This window comes from Apaloderma vittatum, unplaced genomic scaffold (assembly GCF_000703405.1).
Source record: "Apaloderma vittatum isolate BGI_N311 unplaced genomic scaffold, ASM70340v1 scaffold6598, whole genome shotgun sequence".
NCBI lineage: Eukaryota > Metazoa > Chordata > Aves > Trogoniformes > Trogonidae > Apaloderma > Apaloderma vittatum.
The window spans coordinates 32,680-43,814 of NW_009728918.1; the positions used below are offsets into that span (position 1 = coordinate 32,680).

Sequence of the window (11,135 nt, forward strand, 5' to 3'; positions counted from 1 at the left end):
CACTCCAAAAGCCAGCACTGACAATGCCAACACACGCAACATCTGTTGGCACTGACTTGTCAGCACATGCACCCAATCCTGGTTTTGCTGGGACAGCATCCCAGGCCAGCCATGGTGCGCAGGCCATCAGCAGTTTGGAGTCAGCCAGGAGCTTAAGCTGGGAGGGGCACAAGCCAGGGCAGTGACTGGAGCTGACGCACAGGTGTAATCCCATCCCAAAAACATCGCCCTCACTGGAAAAGGGGGAAGTTTGCTGAGGATGGTAGCTCCTTTTCCTTCTCATCTTCTCAAGTGTGACCAGCCCTGGAGGGGTTCGCTGATCGTTCTCCTCCCAAGGACTGCTTTCCTGTTTGTTGTTACTGCTGTCCACTGACTGGGCTAAGTATAACTTTATATACTGCATTAATATGAGTTTGGCTGTTTCGTTACGCCTATTCTCATTTCAACACAGGGCTTCCACTCCTTCAACTCCTTCCCCTTTCTTGGCTGGGGAACGGTCACCAGGTCATAGAACAACTGCTACAGCCTAGCTCCAGATACGCGCAAAACACTGACGGCATCCTTTAGCCTCACCTCTCAACCAAACTCCCTTCTAACACAGACTCCTCATCCATTTCTTGCCTGGGTTAGGCTTAGAACAATTCATAAAACTTTCCATACAACACAGATTCTGAAGTCTTAATGCTGACTACAGAAAGGCAGGCCTGACCCGGGGCCTCACTGTGGAATCAGTGCTTCTTCCCTGTCGGAAGGCAGAGAAGTTACCACAGGGAGGAACCGTCAGGGGTTCTATAGCGCAGCAGGAAAGAGTTACAGTGGTACAAGAGCACTCAAAGCACTATGGGGCACATATAAGAAACAGAACAATAGAAAGTATTTGGTTCGTAACTGCACTGAAGTAGGAAAGCTTTTAAGGGGATTTACAAGACAGGTTTGTAACTTCCTTCATCTTCGTGAAGCAAGCCTAGCAGAGGGCTACAAAAATGATCAGAGAACCGTGAAGACAGGTTTAAAGGGTTGTGGTAGTTCAGCCTTGAGAAGAGAAGGCTCTGGGGAGACCTTTATCGCGACCTTCCCGTACCTGAAGGGGCCTACAAAAAGATGAGGAGGGTCTCTTTATCAGGGAGTGTAGTGACAGGACAAGGGGTTATGGTGTCAAACTGAAAGCAGATGGATTTAGATTAGATATAAGTAAGGAATTCTTCACTGTGAGGGTAGTGAGGCACTGGAAGAGGCTGCCCAGAGAAGCTGTGGATGTTTTGAAGACACTTCAAAATACACATTCTGACTACACTGGCAGCTTAATAGAATGTGAACAGATACTTATTTTTTCCTTATTTTCTTTTCAAATCTGCTTGATGTACAGATTTTTTATTTTAATTATAGTTGCAGAAGCAAATTCTTTGAAATTACTTTTAAACTCTGACAGGTAACCCCATTTCCAATCCCCTGTCTAAAGATCAGGCTTAGCAAATTACAGTTCTGATCACAGCTTTCTCACTGATCTGAAAGGTATTTTTCACTGTGTTGTACATTGCACTCTCTGTACCTTACAGCATGTTATTTTAATGAAATGGTTTTAATTATCTGGGGCACTAAGAAGTAATCCTCATGAATAATGGCAAAGCTGTGAGATCCACCAGAGGCTGTAGCCAGCACATTGCAGAGTTTGGGGGCATCTGTGCCATCAGGACAGTTCTGCAGTAGCTGAGATAGCCATTCACACTTTTACGGGAAGAGAATTAGCAGAGACAGAAGAATCAAATACAAATGTTAGAAATTATAGAAGAATCAAGTACCAGTGCTGGCTTCTGTGAGGGCCAAACATTGTGCTACACTTTCCAACAGCTTCTTGCTAAGGACCCTAAGGAAATCACATAAGATGCTCCTATGGCATTGTGTTCATGGTGATCTCTGTCAACGACGAGGGAATGAAGGAAGACAAAAGAGAACTTTGTAACGATACTAAGATATCTGAAAAAGAAGAAATAACTGTCCTTGCAGTGCAAAGCTGCAGGACTTAAACTCCCTTTCTCATCAAAATTTAGAAAACATTAGCAATGAGTGAGCAGAGTTCTGCTACCCTCTGTCACCAAATGGAAATTTCTGAATAGGAAATGAAGAATCTGGACCTTGGCGGTGGGGAAGGTAGGAATAGGATGAACCCCCTAAACTGAAAGACCTATATAATCTAGTTTAATGAAAAGCTATCCAGCAAAGAAAGTCTGCAAAGTGAATAACATTGCATTTTGAATTTAAGTGGGAAGGTCTTACATCAGTCACTGCGTTTGGGGCTTGCACAATAAACATTTCCCAGCTTTAAAACAAAATTTTCTCTTCATGCACCTGATCCCAGAGCAACGCATTTGGCTATAAAACCCCATAGCTATGCAAGAACTGATACTAATCAGAGAAACTGATCACACTGCCTCTGTTCTAGCGGGCACATGGAAAAAGTGTCATAGCTCTGAGAGTGACCTGGAACTATGAAAAAATCAAAGGAAGGGTCTGAGTCAAAAGGACAACAAGGTAGGTAGTTTGCATCTAAAGGAGGTCTGAGAGTCAAGCTGTATAAGAGAAGAGAGTGAAAGGAGATAGTACAAGACTGATCGTGGGACTAAGAGAGAAAAAGGGAGGGACAGAAAAATGTAAATGCTGTTTTCTTTCACCTTGTTCTTAATTGTGAAGAGCCTCTAATATGAACATAGTTATCTTTTCCTCCCAAGAACCTTTGGGTAATTACAGAAAAATGAAAAAGAAGAGATCTTTTCCTAGTGATCACAGTTCCTCAAAGATAATATGAGCTTTGTGAAAAGAAGGAAATCCAGCTACATTCATTTCAGTGCTCAGGAAGAAAGGAAGCAACTCTTTCTTCCCTTTCCTCTCCGGCATCTTTTTTTTAGCCAAAATACGTCTCCACAATCTGTCTCCCCAGCTGCAAAATATAAACAACTGGCAAATGCCAGCACAAATGAGACATGAGGCACCTTGCTCCTCATAACCCACAAACTGTTTTGAAGCAATGGTTTCAAACACATTTAAGTGGCATGTTTCAATGTACACATGTGGAAGATGCTTGAAAGCTGTCACAAGAACTGCTAAACCTATGTTATCTTGCTATCTAATACTTTTTTCAGCAAGGTGGAAGTAAATGCATACAAAAACAGTGACAGGAAACAGTTGCAACTGGTATTTGATTCAGCAGACACTGATTTCTGTCACAGTCAGAAGTGTAATCCTCTGTAGCCATAACCCATGTTACACGAAGGAGAAATTTTAAAAAGGAGCAATTTCCTACTTCCAAGTGTCATTCTCTTATTGCAGCAACATTTCAAAACATTGTACATAATAAAGTTAATTAAAACTCTTTGACTCGCTACCATGAGTCATGACCACCCAAGCCCAAGAGTCCTACAAGCTACATGATATCATGTTGTGTTCAGAGCAGAGACGCTTTCAGAGCTGGCACACTGACCAGAACCTTGTTCCTGCCCTTAGTTCCTGATTTTGATCCCTGCAACTCTAGACTTTGGCTGCCCTCCCTACCTCACTCCGGTTTTGCTTCTTCCCTGCCCAAAACTCTCCCTGTAGTTTTTGCATTTCATTTGTCCAACATCAAAAACATTGGCCTCCGACTGTGGCCCTTTTCTTCCTTCTTGGCCTATATCCTTATGATCTGTTCTTGATCTTTGTTCAGTTTTCACCCTGATCTCCACAAATTCATCCCAGACCCAGCTGCCCACTTTCTCACCACAACAGGTAGTTAGAGTAGCAAACGAGAGGCAGAATTATCAGGTTAGGCAGTTGGCCCATGGCAGAAACTCAACATCAAAATTAGAATACAAAAATCCGGGGGTTTTGTGCACTCAGGCCATCAGCCTCAAACAACACATCTTCAAAATACTACCCCTTTCTCCCTCATGGGCTCCGTGCAGTGCTCAGCTGCCAGAGCTGTATCGAGGAAGGTCATTCTGTCAGTCACACCAATGCAAAATGCACATGGCTGGGATTTTTGATTTTTCAACTACAAAGTTGAGGCAGGAGAGTGAATTCTGCCTTTAACTGAAAGAAATAAAGTATGTAACACGGAAAAATGACACCAGTATTGGTTCCACACTCCCAAAAACATTTGCTAGCCCAAAGAGTCTACCATTTTGTTCTACATTTGTAAAGTTTTAAAATGAAAGTATTTTCTAGCTGCTATTACATATATCTCCTATATGTATCTATATATAAGAAAATACTCCCCCCCAATTTTATGAAATTAAAACAGCTTCAATGCACTAATTACACGAACTGTAGCTGAAACATTGTTCTGATGTTTATCTTAGACTCTGCATGGGTAGGTTTCCCTTGCTGTTAATCCCATTAGCAGGAAAATGGACTAAGGCTTTGAACTGCTTTGTTCTGGTTTTTTACATCTTTAATTGCTGATTTACTTCTTATTGGTGACATTTTGCATTTAACTACTTTCTTAAATAATGTAACTTACTCAGTAACAAAACTTTATCTTCTTTACAATCTAAATCTGCTTCCAGATAGATCAGCGAGTGCAAGGCGTAAGTAAACGGACATGGTAAGTTTGCTTTTTGTTATGTTCCACGATATAGTGGAATCAACGTTAAACAGGTTTTTTTCTTTCTTTGTTCATACATCTTTCATTTTTATTTATGAAACTTTTCAGTGTAAATTAAATAAGGGAAAAATAATAACAAAGGAAGAGGCCAAAATGGTGATGTTTCTCTTATATTTGTTTATATCAGATAGTGTAGAAAAGGAAATTGATGAAACAGTAGGAAAAAGTCATATTCAATGCAAGTATTAGACTCTCCTTCAAAACAGTAAAATCGAACACACTAATCCCTACCATAGACTCAATCATAAAATCACCAAATTGTTAATTTTATCTTATGGCTTCTGTTTAAAGTTCCAGGCTTTGCAAAGACAGAGAGGTGATAAAATGGACCAGCCTTTCTGGAAGGGCCTTGTCATTGCATTCCTTGATTCTCTTGTCTTCAGTACCATCACATTTCTTTAAACTAGTCCAACACTCCCACTTTCAACGTTCCAAGTCACAGTCACTCCTCTGTCTTAGAGGGACTGTCAACACGTATTCTAATAAACCAGAGTAGAGGCTGTTGAATGATATGAGGCAGTTCCTCTCCCCAGGGCTAAATGTGCTGCCTTCACAACAGTCACGGGCTCCACTGGCTGATGGAGCGATGACTGGGTTTCCCACACAGCAGTAGAGCGCTCCTGTTGAGGCATCTAGAGGCCCCTTTCCAAACTGCCCTTTTTAATTTACTTATTTGAGAACGTTAAACATGAAATAAAATGTGCACTTCAATTTTCAAATATCACAGTGGCTTCTAGTCCGAAGAAAGAATTGTGAGTATTGTCTTCAGGACTCCACTCCCAGCCTGACACAGATTTACTGCATTACAATGCTCACATCACCTCATCTGGCTGTTCCGCGCTGTATTCAGTGACTGCTCACAGATTTCTAAGTGGTGCTGAGCAGTTCCTCTTTATTAATTCATACAACGCATTTTAAAAAAAAAATCAAACAAACAAAAAAACCCCCAGAACTTTTCTTCAGGATTTTTGTTTAAATGTGTCATTGATTTGCTAAATTAAGTTTTCAATCTCCTTTCTTCCTCTAAACTTTAGGCGAAAAAACCCCTCAAGTTATAAAAGATATGCTTCCAGTAATGATATGGAGTACTTGGGCTCTTGGCTTTTAGCCATTTGTGTTGGTGACTTCAGAATTGGCTGTGGGTCTATCATATGGAAAAGTTCCAAGCTGGCTGTCTCAGTAACCTTTTATTCCAGACTACTATATAGTTCTAAATCACCTTTCATTCCACAGACTGCACACTAATCACTCGTGTGTCAGGGATAAAATGCACTAACAGTTGGCTGACCATGTAATACGCTGGTTTTCCTTTACACAGTATGTGCATATGCACTTTTATTCCTCTAAGCCCAGCCACTAGTAACATTTTATTTCTTAATATTTTATCCATTCCTTAGCATTCTAGCCTCTAACCCTACCTCCTGCCCCAGGTCTGGTTCTAAGCAGAGTTTACAGTTATGTCTTTTTCCCAAAGGCACATTAAGTTCTAACAGCTGGAATAGCATCTCATGTTTCATGTCACGTATACTTAGGACACCCGTGTGTGAAGCTTTCCCTTAGTAATAACAAATGGATATGCTGTTGCACACTGTTATGTAGGTATTAGGCAAAAACAATCTCCAAAAAACGTAGCCTCTATTCTGTGGCCAGCTGCCCTTCCCATCAGTATTCAGCCTAGGCCGAGATCTAGAGAGGCTGTCACCAGTCAGGCAGCTTCAACTGTGCAGAAGTTAGACTAAAAAGAGAAACTACTTCCATCTGCATTTTGTTGGCACAATATTACCAGCTTATCTGAATACAATATGACCAGTGCTGCTTCATCTCCATAGGAGGCTGCAGTCTAGAATACAAATGCTTTTGAAAGGGTCAAAGTCCCTCAAAGAAGTGATTTTGGGGTCAAATTCCTCTTTTCTACACAGCTTATACTTACCAGTGATTTCACAAGGAGTATACAAAAGAATACAAAAAAAACTTAGCTCTGAGTGTCCCAAGGCTTTAAGCCATTTAAACATCATCTTTTATTTCAATGCAATATTAATTAACTTTTCAGACAATGACAAACAAGAAGCCTTGCATTTGAGTTCTGCAATAATGGATCTATCTCAGAACATTAGCTCTAATACACGAAAGAATCTGAAATGAAACTCTTGTAACAAGAAGCATACTGTGGTCATCCTGTCCATCAACAAGCCCTTTAATCTTACAAATTTATTAAAATGTCACAGAGAGATGAGATGAAACCAGATCTAGTGCTAAGAATTAAGACTCACGGCAGGCTCTTTCGTCTGTTCCATCAGTACAGTCCTTTACTCGATCACACCAGTATGCACTTGGGATACACTGTCCGTTCAAACATGTGAACTGTTGACTTGAGCATGTCCTTCCCGCTGCAAGAAATAGGCATTTAATCAACTGAGGCATTTTTACATCAACCAAGTTTTGGGGTGGGTTTTTTTTAATCCAGAAAAGTGTTTTCCCTCTTCCTCTTTAACTACTCGATCCTTCTCACAAATATTAGTGCAAGATTTGCTCCTTCTGTCCCTTTGTGTACTTAAAGAGATTAAAGAACACTTGACAAGCACATGGGAGGTAACAAGTCTATGAGGCCTTCTGTAGTCTGCAAGGTCACTGCTTTTTGCCACTGAAGTGGCTGACCTCGAGGTTAAAAACTACATCCCTATTATTCTCCTGCCTAAAAGATTAAACTACTGATTCTTGCTGATTTAAAATTTTCTCTACTATTTTGTTTACTGGGTCAAAATCTGCCAGTAACTAAGATATCTGGTCAACCAGAATACCACAATGTTAGCACAGAGGAGCTGAAGTTAAGGCACTGCTTTCTAATACAGCCAGGGCCCGAACAGTCAGGAATATTTTACATTCATAACTAAGAGAGCACCAAGAAAGATTATGTCTCTTCTCGTGACAGCTATGTCAGTGAAAAGCATCAACTTAAAATATGCAATTCCACTTGGATTCCACTATGGCTAAATTAAACTCTGTTCCTCTTAAGCAAATCAATTGAATATGTGAAGATATAACTGAAGGGCAAAATTACTGCTGACTTCTCCTTCCTTATGCCACCTGCCCATTTGTTTCTTTCAAACTCATGCAATATATCAACACCACCCCAGCCTATACACTGGCCTCTGGTTTGCTGCTTTAGAGTTCTCTGTTCCTTCTTCTGTCAGCAGTGATCACAAAGTAGTATCAGCTACTGGGACACTAGTGTCATGAGGAAAAAGAAGAGAAAGTCCATAAAACAAATTCGGTTTAATTCTGCATGTGTGACTTGCACAGCTGTTGGCCATTTTTCTCAGGGGAAAAAAAAAAAAAAAAATGTTTCAAGCTGGAAAATCTCCTCAAGGAGAAAAGATTCTCAAGCACAGAGATAAGTCCATTAGAAGAATAAGGACAAATACCAGGAGATGGCTCAAAACCAGCAGCAGCACAGTGCCATTGCAAAGTTACTAACACTCGTGATTAACCACTACATGAAGAACGATGTTACTGTGACCCAGGTCAAAAGTTAACGCAGAGTTGTTTCTCATTTTACATTTTGTATCTACAGATTCCTTAGTTAAAACACAACCAGCAGTTATGCTTGCACCTTCTCAGAGAAGAAAGGGAGCAAAAGGCAGTTAACCTTAGTTCCGATGTTCCCATCCTCAGTGGGAACAAGTATCAAGATATAAAAGCACAAACCATGGCAGTGAGCAAAATCCTTTCAAAACTTAAGCCTATGCACTTCCCCAGAACCAAGAGGGTTAGCGAGTAGTTCCAGAGCTGTTCAGGTTAAAGGAGTTAACCAAAATTATACATATGATGTCTGGACATCAGATTATGGTGTATATTTCACCATTTTTGGAACTACTAAGTTCTGTATCAACTATAAAACTAATACGCACTGTATATTTTTCTCCATTTTTTTCTCTTTTTATTTAACATCAGTGATTTTCAGATTTCAAGACCTGTATATGTCTTTTTGGACATATTTTCTGTATTTTATCTATTTGAGATTATTTAATTTCTAGAAATTACTTTAGAGACTCTTCTGGTAAAAGTTGTCCTTACAGCAGGCTTGTTTCTACATGTTCTCAGTATGCCGCTTCGTGACTTACTGCACAAAGCTGGTGTACATAATATTAGAACTTAAAATACTTACGACATTGTTGATGCTCATCTGAGCCATCTTCACAGTCTTCCTCGTCATCACAAACCCATGACTGTGGGATACATTCACCATCAGTCCGACACTGAAACTGATTTCCCTCACAGGTAGGTTGTGCTAATGTAAGCAATGAAAAAAAATGTCATTTCACAGACATCTCGGAAAGTACTTTCAAAGAGAAAAATTAAATAAGGGAAAAGAAGACTTAAGGTTCAAGTGTCAATTGATCGTAATTTTCACTAAACACATGAGGTATTTAATAAACCAAAGAAAATGGACAGAGCAGGGAGGGGAAAGTGGGCCAGCACAAGGATGCTCAAAGGCAAAATTTACTTTAGGAAACTCTTATGTGTGAATCTTTAGTTTTGCATCATCCCCTGGAGACACAGGCTCCTCTGGAAGGCGGGTCACAGCGCAAGCTTATGGCTCTGAACTGCCCTCTGGCAGAGCCTTTTTTTCCCACCCCCACTTATCTGTGAAGTCACGCTGGCTTCCCTAGTCTAGCAGAGATCTGCTCCACTGCTCTCACTCCACCTCAGGTGCCCTGTCCCTGGCAGGAAGGTCTTTCAAAACAAGCTCATGACTCTTCTCTGCGAATTCATGAGGCAAAAGTGAGGGTCAGAACAACATGAGTGTTGTTGTCCACCTCCACTTTGTACTTTTCAAATAGGCCAACAACAGGAGCCATCAAAGAGAAAGAAAGATCAAAATAAATGTTTAAAACCGTTACAGCTTATTCAATCTCTAGTTAATACTCCTGGGAAGAACAACTAGCACAACAGAGTCAAGTAGACAGGACTCTGGTCTTAACCATCGTTTTTTCCTCAGGATCAGTACTTGCAGTACTGCAAAGTCAACTAGAAACACTGTGCTCCTGGGATAATCTGTAAGCACAACTACCAATATAAACAAAGCATCAAGGGAAAAAGTTCCATCACTTTGGAGATTTACAGTTGAGAAGTACAAAATTACATCAGACGTAATTAGAGGGATACCGTTGATCACATACAACAGACAATGCACTCCATGTGTACTTTTTTCAACTCCTGTTTAAGAACCAAAAAACAATCTTGTAATTAAATTTTATCCTTAGACCAGTTTTAAACAGTTTAAAACTATCTTCCTAGACACTTCTGTGCCCCTCTACCTATAGCACATTAGCTTATCATTATTAAAAGGATAATTAAAAGGAAGAAAAAATGAAAAACTTAATTTTCATCTTGATTCATTACATGTATGAAAATGAGAACAACTCAACTTCATCCTTACAACTATGACAGATGTAGTAAGTGCTGGGGTTTTTTCATCTCTCAGAGAGTCAATGTGAATTTTACCCACACCTTGTTCAACGCGCAGATGCTTCTTTTCTGCTGCAGTTCAGAACTAAGCTGAAATAGCAAGCCATAGGACAACACTATTTTGTTTCGCCAGTTTAAGGCATTCTTCATCCAGAAATGCACTGGGTTTTGGAGCTAACCAAAGCGCTACGCAACAAATCAGACTGCCAAGCCGTGTGAATGACCTCCAATTATTATATGGGTCAAGCAGCAAAGAAACAATCCAGTGATAAAAGAACCAATCTAAATTTGTCTTTCTCACTCCCCATCAGCTGAGGGACAAAAACTGGCCCAGCCTGTAAGTGGGCAGATAACTGCACCAGCCCACAAGACCTCAAAGAACACCGGAACCAATAAGGTAAAATACAGAATAGCTCCTGAAAATGGACTGCAGAGGGAATTTCTTCATTTTTACAACTTTTTAACATTGAGCTTGAGAGAATCTTTGCACGTGGGTATTACAGCCCATCCGAATGCAATTGTCCCTGTGCTGCTGGCACTGAGGATAACACAACCAACTCTAGACAGCTAACTAAGAGTCTATTTAAGGTGCAGTAGGTACAGCTTCCTGTCTAGACTCTGAAAGATCCAAAGATGTGGAGCTCAAGAGATGCTCGTGGTAGCTGTAGATACATCCAATAATCAGGATTACTGTAATAATAAAATATATCTACACCTACTTAGAACATTAGTCATCAAATGAAACTGCATTATTGGACACTCAGATTTTCAAAAGGCTGTCATGTTAGAAGTTAAGCACTACTTGATTTTCTGACTACCAAAGCCAGTGGACTCAAGAAATATGACTCTAAAGCAGATTCTGCAGTCATCTCAAGACAGCAAGATGTTTTCTCTCCCTCCAATATTCATTCCTGTACAACAGGTACCATTGAGCACACTGGGTTCTCAGTATTTCTTAACTTACAAAAAAGTTGTTCTATAGTTGTTTCACTTACGGCAACCAGCTTCATCCGTATCATCCGAGCAGTCT

The 11,135-nt window shown here is 40.3% G+C and overlaps 1 protein-coding gene across 1 annotated transcript in view; it reads right to left on the minus strand.

Moving 5' to 3' along the window:
* The window catches only part of LOC104277569 (low-density lipoprotein receptor-related protein 2-like), a gene marked incomplete at its 5' end in the record, with an annotated part of 20,414 nt that extends 9,283 nt beyond the window's left edge, over positions 1–11,131 (minus strand). The window contains 3 exons of the mRNA XM_009874240.1: positions 6,907–7,023; positions 8,802–8,924; positions 11,101–11,131. Coding sequence (XP_009872542.1) covers positions 6,907–7,023; positions 8,802–8,924; positions 11,101–11,131 — 271 coding nt within the window. The remainder of the gene's footprint in view (positions 1–6,906; positions 7,024–8,801; positions 8,925–11,100) is intronic.
* Positions 11,132–11,135: the final 4 nt, after the last annotated feature.